The sequence below is a fragment of the Lynx rufus genome, unplaced genomic scaffold (assembly GCF_022079265.1).
Source record: "Lynx rufus isolate CCGP_SWC_20201006 ecotype Redwood Valley unplaced genomic scaffold, mLynRuf1.p SCAF_8, whole genome shotgun sequence".
Classification (NCBI taxonomy): domain Eukaryota; kingdom Metazoa; phylum Chordata; class Mammalia; order Carnivora; family Felidae; genus Lynx; species Lynx rufus.
The window spans coordinates 49,757,969-49,780,178 of NW_025814896.1; the positions used below are offsets into that span (position 1 = coordinate 49,757,969).

The window sequence follows — 22,210 nt, forward strand, 5'->3', positions numbered from 1 at the left end:
AGATGCCTGAGGGAAGATACACCCAGGGCACTTAATTAATGCAGTAATAAATGGGCTGCCAGTCGCAGAAGGGGGATTGAAACAGAGATGCCATCTCCATTTAAGTCAGCAATCATTCTGTGAAAAATGAGGAGAGTAAACACTGGAGGCAAATCAGGGCCATGAGGCAGGTATGTCTAGTGGGCAGTCGGCCCGAGAACCATGTGGAGACATAGCTGAGTAGGAGGGTCTATCCTTAGGAGCTTTTAAAATGTTCATTGCCAGCTCCACACCCAGATCCACAGAATGGGGATGCACTGAGGAGCAAATAGGCTGCATTTCTACCAAGTTTGCGGGGCTACTCTGATAAGCAGCCACCATGAAAACCAAGAATCACCCTGAAAGCTACCTATTCTGGAAGCAGGTGCTCTTGGGGCCCCACCCACATCCCAGTGCCTCAGTGCTGACAGAGGGACACTGCAAGCACCAACTCTGCCCCGGGTACTCTCTTACCATTCCCAGGACAGCCCTCAGCCCATGACCCTATAGCTTCCTCACCCTCCAGGGCACTAGCTCTGAGACCCCCAGATGCCCAGTGAGAACCTGCTTATTAGCCCACCCTGTATGCTGTGTCCCTACCTCACTCTTCCACACACATCTCTTATTGTGGAAATAAACAAAGACTACCCAAATGAGAACAAGAAAATGCTACATTTTCAGAACTTGTTATAGCAGGGGAGGTGAGCTACCATCTCCTGCATGTGGCAGAGTCTGGAGTGCCGGCTGGGGAGTAGGAGAGCTCTATGATGGGAAAAGGGGAAGGCTTCAAGTTTGTCTGGGGGCCCTGCAGGCAGGCAATCAGATGTAGCACATCCTATGTGACTGGTTAGGGAAGCATATTCCTTTTTTCTCTGGTTGATGCTAAGTTGGATACAGGGACAAAAATTAGGGAAGCTGGCAGTTATTGACCAAGTCTGACCGTTGGTCCAATTGCTACAGAGGTTGTGGTCTGGCTTCCTGGGTTGGTGCTGCAAGTTGTGGGTCAGATTCTATTGTCACTTATGGTCTGGCCGCTGTCTGTTATGTGTATGTGTCTCTCCCTGGAATCGCCTCCCTGATATGCTGGGTATACTCTAACCTTTGTCTTAGGTCTTTTCTTTTTTTTTTTTTTTTTAATTTTTTTTTCCACGTTTATTTATTTTTGGGACAGAGAGAGACAGAGCATGAATGGGGGAGGGGCAGAGAGAGAGGGAGACACAGAATCGGAAACAGGCTCCAGGCTCTGAGCCATCAGCCCAGAGCCTGACGCGGGGCTCGAACTCATGGACCGCGAGATCGTGACCTGGCTGAAGTCGGACGCTTAACCAACTGCGCCACCCAGGCGCCCCAAGTCTTAGGTCTTTTCCAGGGGACTTAGCACAAGACCTTCCCCAAAAGATAAGGATGAAATTTAAGTGGCTTACGAGACAGTGGAGCCAGGGGACATGCCCCCAGAGGCCTACCAGCTCTTTGTCTGCCACCTTGCAGGCCACAAAGGTGCCCATCCAGTGTGGGGGTAGCCCTAAGCTTGGCAGCCATGAAAGGGGGTCTTCCTCTTCCTGACAAACCCTGTGGCTAATGCAGTAATGGTCCCAGAGATGCCCATGCCCTGACCCCAAGACACATTAATATGGCACTTTACAGTGCAAAAGGGACTTTGCAGATGTGATTAAGGACATTGGGGTAGAGGGATTACCCTGGTTACCCACGTGATGCCTCAGTGTAATCACATGAATCCTTAAAGAGCAGAGAACCTGGTTTTGGACAGAAAAATGTGAAGAGGGGAGACCGGTCAGCGAGATGCCTTCCCTCAGCTGTCAGCAGTCCCCATGTCCCTGGGGTTGCACTAGGCTCTGGACACCAAGGAATCCTGCCCTGTGCCTTTACCTCCTCATCCTCTCTGGCCCCCACCTCTTTCAGGGATTGCCCAGAGTCCCAACTCCAAAACCCCTGAGAAGAGGCAACCCTTTCATACCCTTAGATCTGAAAGCCCAATTCAAGGGGGTGTAGCTCATGGGGGCATGTCAGCAGGGCAGGTAGGGGGACAATTAGGGTGAACACACAGTCAATCTACACATGGTCCTTGGCTCTCCTGTGCCAGGTGACAAGTCACACTGCTGTCACTCTTCTGCAGGGTGAGGCTTACATAGCCTTGCTGATGACTATAAAACAAATCTCACTGTTAACACCACTTGTTCCCCTCAAGGACACCTTTCTAGGGTCAGGCAGCTCCAAGAATGACCCAAACATCCAGGACCACATGACAAGGGCTGGACTGGCCTCCACTGTCCCCAGCAGTAGCCATATGGAAGCAGCATGGCTATCCTAACAAGGAGCTCCCCACACCTGCATGCCATGCCCTTAGTTGAGCTCTTCCTTCAGCTCTTGCCCCTCTCCTGTCCAAGGACACTCCTATCTAATCACCAGAACCCAACTTAAATATCCCTTCTGTGGATACAGTGCATCCCACCTGTTATGGATGAGTTCCCTGGGGAGCAAATGAGATAGATGGTGCTGGAGGAGCAGGAGCCTGGTGGGGAGTGAGGGCAGTTGGAACTCAGGAGCAGCAGTGGGCATGCAGACATACCCTGCCATGAGCCAACGGGGTTCAGGCTGCCCCTAGGAAAGGGGTGACCCTGACACAGGCGGCTCTCTTCAGCCAAGGATGACCTTCCCAGCAGCTGGGGAAGTGAGCACCCTGGTTCTGCCTTAGAGCCCAGCGCTGCCCTGTTCCCACCAAGCAGCTCAGACAGAGTGAGCAGCTCCACCCTCCGCTCTTGCTGGGCAGCACTGGCTATCTGAGTGACACCTGTTCTCCCCTCCAGATGAGCTCCTTGGGACCAAGCCTGGGCCTCAGACACCCTCAGGATAGGCACAGATAGTTCTGCTGACAGAGCTCTGGTCTCCAGACATCACCTAGATCTGACTGAAGGGGTGCAGCCTTCTTGAAAACGCTCACAACTAATGTCATGAATCATTGACATAGTGACACAGCCAGGTGGAGAGTCTAGTCCCCACACAGGTATTAGGACTTCTGAGGATACTTATCTAAAAAACACAAGGGTGAGAGGAGCAAAGGAAACACATCCTGCCATGTCAGTACCTGTTCTTGCTCTGGTGACCAAGCAAGAACTCTGAAGCTGGCCAGTATGGTCAGCTGATCAGGCTGACCCACCAAGGCTCTAAACTCTGAAGCCCCAAGCTGATAGCTTCCCCATTCCACACAGGAGAATCATGTGTAGAGAGTTAGCAACTCTGTCCTACAAAGTTCACCAGGCTACAGAAAGTAGAGTTTGCCAGATTTGGTAAGTAAAATACAGATGCCCAGTTAAATCTGAATTTCAGATAGTGAATAATTTTTAGTTCAAGTATGTCCCATGCAATATGTAGGATATGCTTATACCAATAATTCATCTGTTGTTTCTCTGAAATTCAAATTTAGCTTGGCCCCGTATTTTAACTGGCAACCTTAGGTAACCGGATGTCAGAAGCCATGCCAGGCCTCTAAGTCGCCTATACGTAGATGCCACAGAACTGGCAACAAGGAAAACAGGTTGTGTCCAGCCTCTGAGAATCAACTCCACGTCAGTCTGCTGAAAACTGACCAGGCTTGTGGCATCTGAATTCAGTTCCACCCTTTGATCTGGACTTCCATCACCACTAGAAAGGCCTCAGTTCTCCTGGTAAACAGCATTGCCAGCTTTGGCACACTCCCTGGTTTGCTGGCCACTGAAAAGCACATACCCTTGATCTGACCCAGCCACAAACCTGCTTCCTATCCATGTCAGCTGGGGCCCTTTTATTCTAAGAAAAAAGAAAACAACTTGAAAATCCAATTTGAATGGACTACACAGAAAGGGATTTTATGGGAAGTCATACTTGGAAAATCTAGCAGTATGTGAGCCTCAGGATGGGTTTGATTCAGGGGTTATCATGCTTGAGTCTCTACAGTTCTCCCCTCTTATGGCTTTCTCTTCAGTCTGGCCTGCCCTTGTATACCAAGACAGTTCCCAGCAGCTCTAGGAACTACATGCTGTTTTATTCATCCAAGGGAAGAAGAGAGAAAGAAAGAGAGGGAGCAGGATAGAGGAATGGGAGATAGCTTTTCTTTCCTCAACTATGGGAAATAGGTCCTTCACTGGACTCTGACCAGGCCACCTCAGTCACCTGTCCACCTGAAAAAACCAAGTTGATGTGGACCAATCAGAACCCATTCCATGAGCTGGGGTGGTGTCAACCTCTCCTGAACACTTTGGCTACAAGGCCAGCATGCCTACTGCCCCACTGCCCTGCCCTGTCCATGCCCAGCATAATGGCAACAGGTGGCATCTTCACTGGATGGGTTAAGTCAGAGAGGGTCCCTTTTGGAGAGGTTTAGACCTGAGTTCTTTCTGGACCCACTTGAAGCAGATAACTTTCCAAAGATGCCCACATCCGTGTATCCCCTCCCACATGCTTTTCTTAAGATGTGACAGTGACACTGTCTCACTGAGAGGTGGGGTCTGCTTTGTTTCCTATCCTCTGAATCTAAATGGGTCTGTGGCTACAGCAGAAGGAACACTATGCTCATTTCTTGGATCACAGCGCCAGCATGTGGATAAAATTCTCCTCACACAAATGTGTAAACTACATTCTCTGTGAACAGAGAAATACAAGGACAAAAAAGGGTCTTGTAACCTCACCATTCAGATAACCACCACTGACTTTAAAAAAGAAAGTACAAGCAGAACATAAAGGTATCAGAAGGCCATCAGGTAATCCTCTCAAGAACAACTGGTTCTTGTTTCTTCCATACCTGGTTTAGGTACACAAAAATTTCTCTCATTCACACAACACATGAGACTCCTGAGGCCACTCACTCCCTGCTCTGCAAGGCTTTGTGATGTTTTGGCCAACAGTCCTGGATGGTGTATCAGCACCACCTGCCCTTTTGCATCTGTCCCAGCGCACTTGGGCCACCATCAGAGGCCCCCATTGCCAAACTGGCATCTGCAGGCTAACCAGAGCTCAGGAGTCATACTCCATCCATCCCAGATGGGCCAGTGCCAATGAGGCTGGCACAGACACCCCAGGCCAGGCACTAGGCCAAGCAGGGAAGAGGTGGAGGACAGCAGCAAGGACCCAGAAGCCAGAGCCACACTGCCAGGGCCAGGCCCCTGCTCTGCAGGACATCTTGCAACTTCTTACCCTCTCTTGCCTCAGTCTCCTGCCTCTATAGTAATGGTGCAAGGATCAAGTGAGGAAGTAGTCATAATGTGCTGAGAAAGTACCTAGCAAGTACCTAGAGGGAGCTGTCAATCTGCTCCCTCTCACTGTCATCATTTCTATTACTAACTAATTGAGTCCTGGGGCCTGGCTGTGGCTGAGACAGGCATCATGAAGCAGGGAAGCTCAGGATTTGGAAATAGCAGGATGGTTCAGATGTCCCTTTGGCTTCTCAGCTGTGTGGCTAGGTGGTTGGGGACAGGACAGTGTTAGAACTGATTGGTTCAGATCAACTGAGCCCCAGTGGGCACAAATGCAAGTTGGGTCCAAGACGGATCCTCAGCCATGAAGCCAGTCAGGCTTCATCCAGCCTCTCAGAGCTCCACTCTGGAGTCAGGTCTGTCCTCCCAGGATCCTGGCTTGCATCATGGAGACTCCCCTGCCCCCTCACTGCTCACCCCCAGGCCTCTGCATCCCCCTCACCTTCAGCCTCTCCTCCATGAGACTGGGCCTCCCAGACTCCCAGCCCCTGCAGTGAGGGCCATGGACTGACAGAGGATGTTGGGTACAAGAACAGAAGGTCACCTTTCCTGAGATTAAATGCACATGCTCAGGTCACAGAGCACAAAACTCCAAGCCCAGAATCAACCCAAACTGGTCTTCTGACCCTACACTCATTCTCTCCTCTATAGAAACAACAGATGTGCAAAGGAACATCAAATGTCAGATCTTGAAAGTATCCCAAAGGGGCCTGCCAGGCTCTTCCCTTCTGGACAAGGCTGTGGCCTTCAACTGTCTTCTAGGATGCCAGGACTCCAGAACATTCCCAGAACTCAGTGTAATATCGCTGTGTTGCTGAGCAGGTGAATCTGCAAGCAGCCTCCTCTGCTGGAAAGAGCATTGTGGAAAGTCCTGCTAAGCTTAAAAATAAAACAGTCACTTATTTTAACAGCAAAAATGGGTTTATCCAGGAATAGCAGAGAACTGCAACTTGGGACAGGCACACTCCTGCAAAACCATAGGCAAGTCCAGCAAAGCAGAGGAACATTATTTAATGGAGAAGAAGGAGGAAATTGGAAGTGGTTATTTGAAACCAATGTGTATTGGATAGAAGCAAGAATTCAGGGTGATGACGGTTTCTCATTAGCAGAGTTGCAGAAGTAGTAGATTTCTTGCAGGAGATGCAATGTACATCTTTTCCCTATTAGGATCTGCGATTGATGATTTTTTCCTGTTGGGGACTCTTCTGTTGGGGTCTGTAATTGACAACTCTTCCTGTAATTGGTGTTTAGTGGTAGGGCTCCCCCTTCTAGCCTCTCCACCCCACTTTAGTGAGGTTTCCTTTATTGATCTTCACAGTCCAGACCTCAGGCTGAGCTTCAGAGCTAGGATCAAGCCCAGCCCTAGAATAAGCAAGCTGTGTGACCCTAGGCAAGTGACTTCCCTCCCTGAAGCTCAGTTTTCTCATTTGCAAAGTGGGAACACTGATACCCATCTTAAAGAGTTATGATAACAATTAACTGAGCCAATTTGCTATTGTGCATCCAGGAGGTGATCAACAAACATCAGCTCTTCTGATTATTTCCATCCAGTCAACACACCAACCCTAGGTAGCCTCAGACCTTTTCTGTCTCCACCTGGCACCCCTGCCCTCCATAGCTCCAGATCAGCTGACCTCCCAGAGACTAGGGAGAAGGCCACTGGTCTGGAAGCTATGGACAAACAAACCTTTACCATGTTTTTCAACGGATGAAGCTTTTACAACCTTGCAAGTGCCCAACACACATTGTCCCGTTTACCCTCCCATGGATTCTGTGAGGTGCATGTTTCATTGCCATTTGTCTCCAGATGAGTCAACAGGCCTTGGGGGGCTGCCTTCACACTTGCTAAGATTGGACCCTCACAAACCACAAAAAGCCCAGCTTGTGCCCTTTGTGCACATGAGACTCTCAAGGCTCAGAGAGCCTGAAGTCATTTTTTAGGACATTCTCCCTCCCTTGCTGGCTTTAAGGAAGCCAGTGGCCATGTTGGGAAGGCCCACGTGGCTAGGAACTGAGGATGGCCAACAAGCACATGAGCTTGAAAGGGGATCCTTCTCCAGTTGCGCCCTTAAATGGGACTCAGTCCCAGTCAACACCTGAATTGTAGCCTGGTGAAGCCCTGAAGCAGAGAACCCAGCTAAGCTGTGCCAGATCCTGACCCGCAATTACTGAGACAATAAACATGTGTTTCAATCTGCTAAGTTTGTAGTTGTTTGCTATGCAGTAATAGGTAATGAATCCAATAACTAGAGCCATGCCATTGGATTTTTCTTGCAAACTTGCAAAGGGAGGGACAGTGGAGGAAACAAGCCAAAAGCACCCTGAGAGCAGGGCTGCCCGGAAGTTCACACCGTCTGTGCCAAGATGCACCCTCTGCAGTAAAATTCAATGTGTTTGAATTGCCTTGAGGCTGCCAATTGTGTCCATGGGCACAGACACCAATGCCATGACACCCACCTCTCCTGCAGCCCAGCCCCCTGCTGAGGATGAATACCAAACCTGGCACACATGATCAGGGCACAGAGCCTGGCAAGGAGACACCACCTTGGAGCCCTTGTGTCGTGGCCACTGACAGCCAGAGGGTGAGTGTCCACGACTGACACAGCAGACCCAGCAGAAAGCGGGGGCCCTTATTGAATGCCACCATCTACCATCTACACTCTGTGCCAAATGAGCTTTGCTAATAACAGTCCTCCTGATAAATCTGGGTAGCCAGGGACCCAGGAGGCCCCAAGAGTTGATACGGCTTGTCTGATCTCCTACTTGAAAGTCAGTATGACCCAGCAGGAGCCATCTGAGGAAGGCTCAGGCATCTTCTTCCTCCTTGTAGGGCAGTCCTAAAGTCTGGGGGGTTGTACGAACCACCCCAAAGCTAAGACCATACAATGTGCTCTAGCCCAGCCCTGAGCATTTATACTGAGGAAGTCCCCAAACCCTCACCACAACCATCAGGGGGAAACTGAGGCACAGAGAGGCTGTTCCTCACCTAAGGTCCCCAGCTGTTAAGAGGCAGAGCTGAATTCAAACAAATTCAGGCTGTGTGGCTGCAAAACTCCCACTCTAACTGCTGGGCTGGGAATGTAAAGGGAAACCTCTTGGGTCAGATTCTGTTCTTCCTTCTTCTTTGCCAGTGTGGAGCCAAAGTTGGGAAGTAATCATACACTTAACCAGCAAACACTGCTGTCTGCTCATTTCCAGGTGCAGTAATAACCCAAAGGGAGCATGTTTCCTGGTGATGTTCATTCTCTGAAACTGCAGTCTGCACCCCATTTTCCTGCCCACTTCCTAGGAGGAGATGCCCACTGACACCAACAGGAGGGTGGTCTCCTGCAAGGGGCCACTCAGAACGCTGGAATCTTGGGCCTAAGAAGTGTCTTCTTTTGAAAAGGAAACTCAGATCATTCTGCTTCTGAAAATCCCTGTTATTATTTTTTTAGTTTATTTGAGAGAGAGAGAGAGAGAGAGAGAGAGAGAGAGAGAGAACACAACTGGGGGAGGGGCAGAGAGAGAGAGGGAGAGAGAGAGAATCTCAAACTGGCTCCGCACTGTCAGTACAGAGCCTTGGGGCTCCAACTCAGGAACCGTGAGATATGACCTGAGCCAAACAGGGTCCGCGGCTTAACCAACGCAGCCACCCAGGCGCCCCCGTTATCTTTTTAATGCGTTCTCTTCCATGTGTGTTCTGAAGGTAGAAAAATCACGAAGGTTTTGTTCACAGCTTCTCATTTCTCTTCCTCCTCCCCTTGCAAATAATCGGTTTGGAAACTTTTGTAAAGGAAGCGGTTGACTTGGTAGCCCAAAGATGTGGAGGTGAGGAGCTTCTAGTCAAAATGATTCAGCAAGAAACCATCACCGCCCCGCGCCGCCCCAGCCGGAGGCAGGCAGCCCCCCCCCCCCACCCGGCCTGGGGGCGGTTTGCAGGGCGGGGCTCCCCCTGCTCTCTAGCACTGGGCACCGACTCCCCCAGTGCGCACCGCTCTCCACACAGGCAGCCATGCGGCGAGCCCGGGAGCTGCTCGCCTTCTGCTGCCTGGTCTTGAGCACCACCGGGCGCCCTTCGCGAGGTAAGGACAGGGTCTCCCCTGGGCCACTTCGTGTTAGGGCTCCAGGGCTCTGGTCGTCCCCGTGGCGAGGTCCCGAAATTGCCCGACGGCGGCTGGGTGCGCCATGAGCTTCCAGCCAGGTTGCCCAAGTCATGTTGCTGAGCCCCAGGGAACTGCCTGGGGCGGGCGGGGGGAGGGGGCGGGCAGGGAAGCGTCCTTTGTTTTCTGCCCCTCCAGAGACCGGGGGCCTGAGAACCGTCTGCCCGAGGGAAGCTTTCCTGTGGCTCCTCCACGGGGACCTAGCCCCGGAATGTCCAATGGTTAGTTCCTGCTGCTGTCCTTCGACTTGGCTCCCGGGAGACTGAATATCAAATACTTCCTGCCGGTCCAGCGCTGGGGGAGAAGGGGAGGGAGGGAGTCGCTGCTGTGCTCCTGGCAGCTGAGGCAGGAGACTGGGTGACTTGCCCAAGCTACACAGCCAGTGAGCACCTGTCCTCACTGGAGCACGGAGAAGCAGGCGATGCCCTCCCATCACTGGAATCATAGGCCAGGGTCACTGGTGGGGACTTAAAGGGCCCCCACTCCACCTCCTTTAACTTATATGGTGGAGGCCTCACATGCCCTCATGGTGACACTGCCTCTGACCTCTGGATTGTCTCAGGTGGGTGCTGCATTTGGGGACATCAGGGACAGGACACCCTGCTTCCTCTCTCTCCCCAACCCTCCTTCTTAGCTCTCATGGTTAGGAGACCCCCCTTCTCCCCGGGATGCCACTGTCTTCCTGTGCCCCCTACTTAGTGCCCATCCCAGGAGGGGACATCAGGGGAAGAAACTGGATGTTCAGCACATTCCTTCTCAAAACCTTAGTGAAGGGTCTGCTGGAGAGATGTGGAGCCTGCCGTCTTAACTATACTGGGATTTCATTATTCACACTCATTGTCAATTGTTTTGCCACGTTCCTCTGCTTGCCTCTGTTTCCTCACTGAACAAAGCAGGGACAGGAACAGGATTGAGTGGGAAATCCAGAGACAGGTGGCACTGGCCAACTACTAGTGGCCTCTTGCTGGCAGGTGCTCCCTCTGCTGCTGCTTACTGCTGGACCAAACCCTCTCCAATCCATGCCCACACCAGAGCCGCCTGTCCCCTTGGGAGGTAGGGGAGATGGGCTCTACCACAGCAGCAGCCCTCTGCTGTGAGACCTACTCTCTGTCACTGAGCAGCATCTGGAAAGTCCAGAGCCCACACTCACAAGCAGAGAGCCTTGGGGCACCATAGACTCCCCAAACCTACTAGCTGTGGAACCTGCAGCCTAGCCTCCCTAAGCCTCAGTGTCACCATCCATGAGATGGGTAAATAACTGCATCACCTTGGAGAGTCCTGACTGTGGGGGCCCATGGAAAGCACTCTCACTGGGTCTGGGGTGCTTGGGAGCCACCCACCCACATCCCTGCTCTGAGTCTCTGCCATGTCTCTGCCATGCTGATAGCTTCCCCCACCCCCACCCCTCTGATGTAATCCCTTCTGGTGCTTCCTTCATTTGACAGATGAAGGCCTAGCAAGAACCTCAGAAAGAGGGGCTTGGAGGCCCCTCTGTCTGGTGGATGGACAGAGACAGGAACTCAGCCCAGCCCCAACTCTGCCTCCATGGCTGACAGCCTTTCCCTTCCCTCCTCTGAGAACAGATTCCAGAGCCTTCCCATGGGGGAGTAGAGTATGACAGGGCCCCTGATGATGGTGCCATTTGGGTATATGACTTCCCCACACACAGACACTAAACTGCACTGACAGAAATGCAGAGCCCCATGGCAGCTTCCCTCTCTGATCCCTTCAGGACTTGGGAAATTGCTGCATCATTGTCCTTAGCCCATCTGTTATCTCTCTGGGAGGCTCCACTGGGCTGCCATGTCATACTCTGCCTCCCTCCCCTGCCCCTAGCCAAACTTGCAATGGCCCATCTTCCCATTTACAGGGCTGCCAGAGCAGAGGCCCCAGAGACCAGCAGCCACCACTCCTTCCACCTGTAAGATGACATGAGTTCTTGTTACCAGTAGCAAGGGCTAGGTACATCTGCCACACCCAGAGACCACCAGCAGCAAGGTTCACATTCCCCTGCATCCTGGGAAGGGGCCCTGAGAACTGCTATAGGCTGCATCTGGGCCCATGGGGGTCACCTGTTTACCCTCAGAGACCCCTGCTGTAGCCATATTGCATATTTGATATTTGATAATCATTACACTATTGCATGTCATTTGTCCATAAAGCTTCATGTGTACTGGCTCCTGTCTTCTCATCACTGCTCTGTGAGGCCAGTGCCATTAACATCCCTATTTTACAGAGAAGGATACAGAGGCTCAGAAAGGGGTAGGCAACTTGCCCAAGGCTTCACAGCCTGAGAGGCATAGCTGGGATTCAAATTCTGAGCATGCGTCAGTGGGTTAAATCAGGGACTTACCATATGTAGCCTCAAAAGGATGGGCCTATCCTTAACTGAGAGCCCCCTGAACACAGCTGGGTGGGTGCAGCCCCATGGAATTCATGGCAATGACCCAGACTTACTGAATTTTTGTGTCTTACAAGAAGAGCACACGGATATGGGGCTCAGGGTGACATCTCCAGGTAGGGGCAGTACCCTACCCCAGTGGACCCCAGTACCCATGAGCCTAACATTCACCACCCACCACCCAAGTTCTTAAGCATAGCCTTCCAGACTGTAAGCTCTAGGAGCAGGAACCTATAGGGCCTCCTCCCCAGGGGTCTCAACACCTGACCCACAACAAGGGCTCAGAGATGCTGTTGGGGAAAGCCCAGCGTGGATGTGTCCAAGCAGCTGCACAGAGGAAACCACCCCAGGTGACAGGGGAAGAGGCATCTGCAGGGACTGTCAGCATTTGGCTCTTGGGCACCCTGGTTCCCTTCTCAGGGATAGTTTCACAAGCTGGGGTTCCCTCCACCTCCAGTAGAACACTCCTGAAAGAGAAAGGTGATGGGGAACCCCAGCCTCCCCAGAGCACCCCCTTTTCCTTCCACTTGCAGGAACTAGCCCCCCCCTCATAACTGGGACCCCCAAAGTAGCAATCAGGGTGGGGCAGGGCAGACCGGAGGGGACCACAGCTCTCTCCAAAGGGTCTAGGCTTCCAAACAGCTTCAGTACTTGGACACATGGCCAGCATCCTGGGTTCTACTGCCTTCCTACAGGACATGTGTCCAACACATCTTAGTTTTTCAGAAAAGTAAATTAAGGAACATCTACCAAAAGCATTTGCTACTGGATTATTTTACCAGCTGTTCTTGGTGAGGAAGTCTTTGCCCCATGTCTCTTACAGACATTGCTTGTAAATTTGGTGGTAATTCCAAGGCAGATTACTCCTCTTTACTCTGTGTAGGAACAGTCAACTGTTGCAGCAGGTAACATCCTGGCAGTGTCCCCAAGCTCTGGCATCATCTGTCCAATTGTGGATTTCATTTAAATTCTTAGGTGTTCTGGGGCCTGTACGTGCAGTACTCCCCTTAGAGAGGAGGTGCTCGGAGAGCACCTTGGGGTGGCCTGCAGAGCCTGGCACACAAACAGGGGTCAGTGTCATACCTCTGAAGGAAAGGGTGTGGAGACAGATGGAGAACAGGACAGGATGTTGGGAGTAGGAATCATTTGGGATTTATATGGAAAGTTACATTTTTAAGCAAGGAATAGCAAAACATTTCCTTGAAGCTCTGCCTCCCATTCTGATCAGAGGGAGAGGAGACTTTTAGACTCCTCTGGGTGTTGAACAATGAGGAGGGGTGGTTTATGGAAGACGACACGGGGAGATCCCCTGGGACAGGCCCCAAGCAGCTGTGGAGACTGTGGGATCCCCGGCTGCCCCCTAGCTGATTCCTACCCACAGGTTCTGCTGCAGTGCCCACTGTCCTGGGCCTGCTGAGTGCACGGCCCCTGGAAGGAGGCTACAGCAGCCTCAGATAAGCAGCCCTCTAACTTTAGCATCTTGCATCTGCACCCCGAGTGCTCAGTCCCGGGTGCTGTAACAACTGTGCATGCTGGGGGCAGACCTCAGTCCCCCACTCAGCCCAGCACAGCCTGCTGTCTCCCTCATCTGCCCCCAGGTCCCCCTGTGCCCTGGTGTCTTGCCTAGTCTCTTGAGTCATTTTCTTCAAGATCAGCTACAGTTATTCCTCTCCTGAGAGCAGGAAGGGTCCCTGGGCATCCTGCTCCCGGGGCTGCTCTGGCAGAGCCTGCATGCCCTCCTTTCATACTTGTCCACCCTGGCCAGGCCCCACAAGGGACATCTGCCCACCTTCATCTTTGCTGTTCCCCCAGGCTTTGTGCCCTTCTGGGCGTGCCCCCCACTCACTCCCCAGCTGGCATCAGAACCATTCAGGCTGTGATGCAGAATCTGGGACTGCACTCCCTAGGGAAGGCCCACCTGCCTGGGCAGGGGCAGCACAGTGCAGCTCCATGCAGAATTTCTCATTTCTCCTCACAAAACTGCTCCTCTGCCCATTGCTCTTTCTATTGTCACCCAGGCCATCACCATGCCCCCGGTCTGAATCCTGGATCAACCTTTGCTTGCTGCCCCCGCCCCCCAGCCTCCAGCTGCCCTGTCAGTCCTGTCTTAGCACAGCCTTGTCCTCTTCACCTGGGTCACCTCCACAGTTTTTTCAGTGGCCTCCCATCTGCCAGCCTCCACCCCCTCCCCCCAGGGCTCTCTTCTTGCCCAGTGTCAGCTTCCTGGGAGCCTCCCGGCCTGCGCACCTCCCCTTCCAACCTCCCCTCCAGGACTGTGGGCTCCCCAGGCTCTGAGTCATTTGGCGTTACCTGTAGTGTAGCACCTACAAGAAATACTTCTTGGATGAGAAAAAAAAAAAAATGTTTGGTCTTTATAATTATTTGAAGCTGATTTAAACCCACTCTGCACTCCTCTGGGGCCTTAGTCTCTCCTGGGTGGAATGGGGACACATGCTGCCCTTGGTTCTGACAAGAAAAGAACAGTTTTGGCTCTCCTGCTCCCCAGACTTCAGCTGCACAGCACACACCCAGATGCCCCATCCCTGACGACAGCCCAGGGCCCCCTTCGTGTGGGAGGGGCTCACCCCTGGCCCAGGCCACCCAGCCTGCCCTGTCATCTCTTGCTCAGAACCCACGTGGTGGCTCCTGTTCTTCTCTGAAGGACCACTGCCTCTTTGGGACATTGATTCTCCATGAAAAGCCTTTCCCTGTTGATTTCTCTTGAAGGATCCTAAAAATAGATTTGACTTTTCAACTTTTTTTTTTTAATTAAAAACCGTTCAGACAACTGTGCTGATGAAGTTTTACTGACTTGAAGCCTACATTTTAGGAAATGTGGTTAAATAAAAATAAACCAACTTCAGTGTTTTCCCTAAACTTTTTGTAACATTACTGAAATTGCTCAGGAACCAACATCACATGTTTGAACAGGACACTTATCTAAGGTTAGGCCGCACCTATTTTCACTTCATTTTTTAATCCTGTTAAATTCAAGGAAAATTAAATTTAATACGTTTTATTTAAAAAAACATTAGCAGTGGTTACCTTTGAGATCATGAGTGACTTCTAATTTTGTTCTTATATTCTTCTGTATTTTTTGAATGTCCCACCAAAAAATACATAAGCTTATAATCCGAAAAAGCAATAAATGTAATTTATACAAAGCAAAAAATAGAAGTCATATTGATCCATAGCAAGGGGGGGGGGGGTGGTCCTCTAATCTCTGAGAGCAGGAATAACATTAGAGCTTCAATCCTTGTACCAACGTGGTTTCATTCTTTCTCTGCCATCTAGACTACATTGATGAGCAGAAATGAAGCTATCAAAATGGTTTTTTGTTTAAACTAAAGATCATGCTACACTTCCTGTGGTCAACAGGCACAGGTGCTAGAGGAGCAGGCCCTGGGCCCAGCCCCTCCCTCCTCACGTTAGCATGTTTGTGTGCAGGGGCCAGGAGGCCCCCCCAGTAACACCACCTGAGTCACAACCACGTGGGAAGCTGGGGAAATGCAGGTTCCAGGGCCTGACCCAGCCCAACCAGCCGAGCTGCTGGTGCTCAAGGATCACAAGTAGTTTTCCTTGTTTCCATCTTCAGAGACTTTAACCAAAGACTGTCCTGCGAGTACTGGATTCCTGCAAGAGAATCCCAGTGTTGTAAGGGACAAAGCTGTGAGGGAAACTGAGGCCAGCAGATGGCCATAACCCTGTGTTGGTAAGGGCACCAGCAGTATGCTGTTTTCACAGGGGACAGAGGGCCAGGTCCTTCGGGCTGCTAAAGCTTTGGGAGCCTTGCAGAGGTATCATGAGCTTAGTCTTGATGTTTCGCCTTTGGCCCAAGGAACCAGCTGGGGAAGATCCATCTGCCAGGCAGGGCCCTGCTTGGTCAAGCAGTGCTGGCCCTCCCCAGACAGCAGGAAGCCCAGGGCCACAGAACACACAGACCTGTACCTTCCCATGCCAGTCCTCCTTCCATTGTACTACTCACACAGGGGAGGAGAGAGCAACCAGCCAGTGCCCACCTCCCATCCCACCTGTCCTGGTTCTCACACTTGGCAGGGGTCTCATGTACACAAGGAGGTGTACAGCATACAAGGCACTATGTGCACAAGGGGGTCTTGTGCCATAGCAGGGGCACAGCACACAAGGCACCATCCTGCTCAGCACTTCCTAGGCCCAGCCAGCCCACTGGCTCTATCTAACCCCTACCCCCACTCCCATACAAGGTAACAGGCATTTCCCTCAGCCCCCTTCTGTCAGTCCCCATGGGTGGGGGACTCCTTGTCCCCAGTGGAACATCCCAATGCAGCTTCCATTCTAGAAGCTCCCAGAGCTTCTATTAAAGCTCTGTTGAACTTACACTGCCACTTCCTCCCCTCAAGTTGAGATTTCTTGACAACCCAGGGAACCAGCAAGTATCTTGACTCCCTGAAGGCCTGCATGCCTTGTCACCATTATCTTCCTCAACCCAAATACACTTGAGTGTCTCCGACCTGAGCCAGACTTTGTCTCTCAGGAGGGGATGGGGTGGGCTGGGGTGGGCTGGGGACAGGTCAGGACTAATCTCTCCACCTTACATATGCTCAGCCCGGAAGCTTGGTTAGTGCTGCTGCTACCCACACATCCTGAGTCTCCACTTCCTGCTGTTTCGGCACCTCTGCCTGGTGCTAAACTCAGGCCTCCCCCGACTGAACATAGCCGCCTGCACCACAGGTGCTCCCCAAGGTCACAGTAGAGGGAAGCAAAGTCTCAGAGCAGCTCAGGACACCATGTCCCTATCTGTACCCACAGCCACAACCACGTATAGCTACTGAGCACCTGAAATGTGGCCATGCTACTGAGGAGCTGATTGTCACAATCTGTTTAATTTAGTTAATGAAATAAAACCACTCAGCTCAGGATCATCTCTGGCATGCTAATATTTCAGGGAACTCTGGGAGAAAGTCTTAGTAAAGCAGTTTACGAATGTAAAATCCTCTTCCCATTCTCCCTCCCACCAGTTTATTTAGACTTTTCCCTCCAAACTTTTGACTTTTTATTTAAAAAAATTTTTTTATTATTATTTTTTACATTTATTTATTTTTGAGAGACAGAGAGACAGAGCACTAGTCGGGGAGGGATAGAGAGGGAGGGAGACACAAAATCCGAAGCAGGCTCCAGGCTCTGAGCTGTCTGTCAGCACAGAGCCCAACGCGGGGCTCGAACTCACAAACCATGAGATCATGACCTGAGCCAAAGTTGGATGCTTAACTGACTGAGCCACCCAGGTGCCCCTGACTTTTTATTTTAATACACCAGTTGTCCACTGTAGAAAAATTGACAAATGCTGTAGAAAAACTGACAAACAGAGAAACCTAAATTCACCATGAGATGAGCCACCAACCAGAAAAGGCCACCATTGGCTTGTTGTGATACAGAACCTGTGGGGCTTTTTTTTTTTTTTTAAGTTTATTTATTTATTTGGACAGAGCATGAGTGGGTAAGGGGCAGAGATAGAGGGGGACAGAGAATCTAAAGCAGGCTCTACACTGTCAGCACAGAGCCAGATGTAGGACTTGAACTCACAAAACTGTGAAATCATGACCTGAACCAAAATCAAGAATCAGATGCTCAACCAACTGAGCCACCCGGGCACCCAATATATTCGTGTTTTCTAGTTTGTAACCCGAATTGGCACACACCCATGCCTCGGCTCTCAGCCCTTCTCTACATGCCCTCCTTGCTTCAGCCATGCTGGGGTCCTGGGCCCTCAGACTCCTCTGCCCTCCTGGCCCACAGCTTGCCCCCGGGCTCTCTGTACAGATTTGTGCAGATGGCACAGCCTGATCCTGCATCTCCTGTGGACAGACCCCTGCACAGCTCCTGCCTTGCTTCACCTGCCTGCTTCTCTAGTGTTTGTCTTGCCTGTTTATTTACGGAATGTGAGCTCCAGTGAACATAGATTCTGCACCCCCTGAGCCTGCGGGATGAGGAGGGCTCCAGAAGGGCCGGTGAGTGAGCTGGACAAATAAATAAAGTCGGGTCCTTCTTCAGAGTGTGGCCTGGCTATGCTTCTGTGGGAGCTGAAAGCAGAGGATGTGGAGAGCAGGGAAGGGGTGTGGGGGTCCCTAGTTCTGCCAGGCTCTGTCAAGCACTGAGGGACCCAGCTGCTGGGGGAGAAGCCCCTCATGTTGTTTATCCCATCTTTTATCCAAATATGGGCCTCTGTGGAATAGGAAGAGCATGGAAGGATGAAAGCAAGCCAGCCATCCCTCCCTCCACCATACACCAGCTCTGCAGTGGAGCTGGGTGGGAACGTCGCCCAGGCCTGACCCCCATCCTCAGACTTGTATCCAGAACAGCACAGAAGGAGGCAGAACGTGAGGGGTACTGGGTGCTATGCTGCTGCCGGGAGCTGGGGCCCCTGGGGAGGCCAACCCAGAGCCTGGAAGCTGGGCAGATTCTGACAAGAGTCACTGAGGCAGGGTACAGGAGTGTAACCACAAGTGAGAAAGTAGGACAGGCCTTTGGGCACTTCCCCATGGTCCACTTCTTGGGGACAAGCTGAGGAGCTGGGGCCAGATGGTGGTGGCCTCAAAGGCCAACTGGGGTGATTCTTCTAACCCCTGGGGCTGCATCCTGCCCAAAGGCTCTGCCACCTGGAGACATGTTTCGGTTTTCTTTAATGCATTAGGAACCTGGGTTCTGAAGGAGGCTGTATGGGCAGGCACAGAGAGACAGGACTATATTTTATTCATCACCAGACCACTCACTGCTCCTGGTCCTCAGCTCTGAGTAGGGACAACCATGGGGACGCATGATAAATGCCCTGTGGGGTGTGGGGTGGCTGGTTGAGGGGGTAGGTAGATGGCTGGAGGCCACACTGGGAGCAGACAGGAGAACCAAGGTATGAGGTGCAACACTGGCCTGAGGACCCTGCTAACAGTAATGTTCTTGTCTAGTTCTGTGCTTCTCTCTTTCAGATTTTTGTGCCCAGACCCTTAACTCAGATGTGAAACCAGGATTTCCTAAAACAATAAACCCCAATGACTCAGCAGTCCTCAAAGCGGCCAGACACAGCGTTGAAAGGTTCAACAACTGTACAAATGACATCTTCTTGTTCAAGGAGTCCCACATCAGCAGAGCCCTGGTCCAGGTGAGGGTCTGGGTCTCACCAACAGCCCATTAAGGACATCCCTAAGAGGCCAGGCTGCAGTGACTCCTGTCTTACCAGGGGCTGGCCCACCTAGTACCCATCCATCAAGAACACAGACCCAGGCAGGCCAGGAGGCTGAGAGCAGCAGCCACACAAACAGCCCATGAGCAGCCAAAGCCAGAGTCACCCAGGGCACAGCCAAAAGGCCCTGAGCCACCTCTTACGAAAGCATGCTTCTGGGTGGAGCCATCAGGTTGTGGCCCACAGCACATTGGAGCTAAACCAAGGAGGGCAGGGGTGGAACGGGGCAACTGGCACTGGGCGTGCTGAAGGCTGCTGGGTGGGAGTGGGGGGTGGTGGTAGTGGGAAGAAGTGGAAAGCCACCCCACAGGAACCAAAGCGAGGAAAGCATTGCTCCTGCAGAGTGCACACACTTGCACCACCCATCAGAGCCCCTGCCCTGTCTCGCCCCCGCAGCAGCCCCATAGGACATCTTGCCATTCTCCATTTGGGCCATGTTCTTTCACTCACAGAGCTTTGCCCAAACCACTGCCCCTTACCCACACACAAACCCCAAGGAAAGGTGGTGAGGTGGTCCTACTCTAACAGTTTTTACACATACTAATAATGGTACCCCTGTGTGACAAGATTATTGGAAATTCTTATCATCTTTATACGTTTTGAAAATTGCAAACTTCTTTATTTTTGAGAGAAAGCATAAGTGGGGTAGGGGCAGAGAGACAGAGGGACAGAGAATACCAAGCAGGCTCCAGGCTGACAGCAGAGTGCTTGATGTGGGGCTTTAATTCACAAACCATGAGATCGTGACCTGAACCCAAGTTGGATGCTCAACTGACTGAGCCACCCAGGTGCCCCAAAACTGCAAACTTGTTAAAGAGCAGCATATTTTTATGATCAGAAAGTGTGTTGTAGAAAGGCAGTCTGGTGTACAGTGGGCTTTGAAAAGCTGTCCCATGGAAATAGCCAAAGTGTTAGCTCTGCAGGGACTCCCCTCAAGGGGCTGTGGGATCTTCTCAAGCCTGGCTCTCACCTCCTGCGGGAACACCATAAGCTCGTGGTGCTCCTGCTGGTGCTCGAGGGCCTACAGGAGCTGGTGGTTGGGAGGTTATCCCTTGGTGACATTGGGGACTTTATTTCACCTGGTTCTTAGTGGGGCTGAGGCTTTATTGAGAGACCACAAACAAGGAGATGATCCAGGTTGCTGCCACATGCAAGTGGAGATTTATTTTGAAACTGGGAAAAAATTAACCACTGCTGGCATGCAGGGCAGGGACTAACCAGCAGGTCAGCACAGGCTGCAGGTGAGTGTTGGGCGTGGAGGGGGCATCACTTCGCCTTCACGGGCACAGGGCCCATCCCTGCTGATGGAGAGTTCTGGGCAGGAAGGAAATGTCTTGGACACAGAGCCGCAGTCTCACCTGGGGACCAAGAACTGGTGCCATGAGCAGGACCAACATGAATGGGTAAGAAGGGAGGGTTCTGGGGTCCAGGCGGCAGTGTCCCTCCCAGAGCTCTCTGGTGAGTCCCAGATAGGCCTGCACACCCTCAGCCCCTTTCCAGGGGTCACGTCCAGGCTTCTCTCCTCCCTGTCTCCATGCCTCCTGCTGGTGTGGCCAAGTAACACAGATGTGGCCTGTTTCCCCCTTAGATTGTGAAGGGTCTGAAGTACATGCTGGACATGGAGATTGGCAGAACTTCTTGCAAGAAGACCCAGCACCCTAGTCTAGACAACTGTGACTTCCAGACCAACCACACCTTACAACGGGTAATCAAAGGGGTCTCACCTCGTTACACGCACTCACTGCTGTCCCAGCCCCTACCCACTCCCCAGGACTTTGGGAAACACCCCCTTCATCACCTCTCTGCCTGCAAAGTTCCAAATCTCACTCACAGACCCAGGAGAACACACAGATGAGACTCCCAAGAGAGCACCTCAACCTGCCCACCCCACACTTCCTCCTCCCGGAGGGACATACCTCCAGGAAATAAACACCACGAACTTGGGGACAGGGGTAGTTACAGCAAAAAGAGTTTTCAAACAGTTCAGAAATTATAGACACACATATACATGCAGGGAGAGAGCAAATGTGGCAAAATTCAATTTGCAAATGAAAGAAGTATATATTCTTGAATCACTCTTTCAACTTCTTTGTAGATGTGAAATTCTTCAAAACAACTTGGGGCAGGGGGAGAGCTTAATAAGGAAAATGCACACACACACAGGTATGTGTGCACATGCATAGCCCACAGGCAGCAGCACCAGAACTTAACCTCTGTGGAGCATGTCGGGAGGGCGGCCTCTGCCCCAGGAAGATTCTCAGGAGGATTCTTCTTTGTTTCAGACTTTCAGTTGCTACTCTGAAGTTTGGGTCATCCCCTGGCTCCAGAGGTTCGAGGTGCCCGTCCTCCACTGTCAGTGACTTCCACCTCACAGCAAGACTGCACCTGTGCTGTTTACTGTGCTCAGTCACAGCCCTGTCCTGGCTGTCACGGACCCTTGGACCTTCTATAGGAGCTCAGCAGTGAGCAGAAGTGCTCACAGGTTCACTGCAAAGTAGCCGGAGTGGAAGAAAAAGATACTACCCCTGGCTAGATTATTTCACATTTTTTTCTAAACTTCATTTTACTAATGCTGTGTCCCAGACAGATTTGGGGTCTGGACACACAGGAGCGAGTCCTCTGGTGGGAATTTTTCAGGTTCTGGATCCCTGAGCAAGCCCAATTACCCTGTGGTCCCACGCTCACCAATGAAAAGCCCAGAGATCCATCCTTCTGACTGAATAACTGTTACAGCACTGGGCAGAGGACCCAAGTCTGCTATTAAGCATCTTTGGCCTTTCATGGATGAATAAAGTCATGAATAAATAGGAATAAAGAACTGACCATCTCAAAGCATCTTTAAAGGGACAGTTAGGAAAGTGAGGTGTTGTGAGGGGTGCCCCTCTTAGTGGTCTAATGAGTATAAGTGACTTCCATAAAGCCCCTTGGAGGCTTTTCCAGCCACTCACTGCTAGCTAAAATATACTGAAGACCAAAGCAGCCAAAACAGGCCAGCATATATCTACATCATGAACTGGCAGGACAGAAAGCACCCGACTTTGGAGGGCACTTACCCTCCAGCTGGGTATTCTTCTGACAGGGAGCCATACACCCAAGTTCTCTCCACTGCCTCTGAGGCTCAGCATGCACACAGCAGCACCTGGGCAGGTGGGGTGAGGCAGAGTGCTGGGACCACTGCCCACAGCACCTC

The 22,210-nt window shown here is 51.6% G+C and overlaps 1 protein-coding gene across 5 annotated transcripts; it reads left to right on the top strand.

Annotated features, from left to right (window-relative positions):
* Positions 1-9,156: 9,156 nt before the first annotated feature.
* On the top strand, positions 9,157-21,835 carry CST7 (cystatin F). 5 transcript variants are annotated; one of them, XM_047068314.1, is made up of 5 exons: positions 9,157-9,328; positions 18,746-18,939; positions 20,343-20,423; positions 20,609-20,725; positions 21,303-21,835. In XM_047068314.1, exons 1-5 carry the CDS (start codon positions 9,259-9,261, stop codon positions 21,378-21,380), a joined length of 540 nt encoding a protein of 179 aa, XP_046924270.1. In that variant the 5' UTR covers positions 9,157-9,258; the 3' UTR covers positions 21,381-21,835. The 5 variants fall into 5 exon arrangements, with proteins under 5 accessions (XP_046924270.1, XP_046924271.1, XP_046924269.1 ...); XM_047068313.1 differs by having other exon boundaries at positions 9,197-9,328; positions 18,767-18,939; XM_047068311.1 differs by lacking the exon at positions 9,157-9,328 and adding an exon at positions 9,353-9,627 and having other exon boundaries at positions 18,767-18,939.
* The last annotated feature ends 375 nt before the right edge of the window (positions 21,836-22,210 follow it).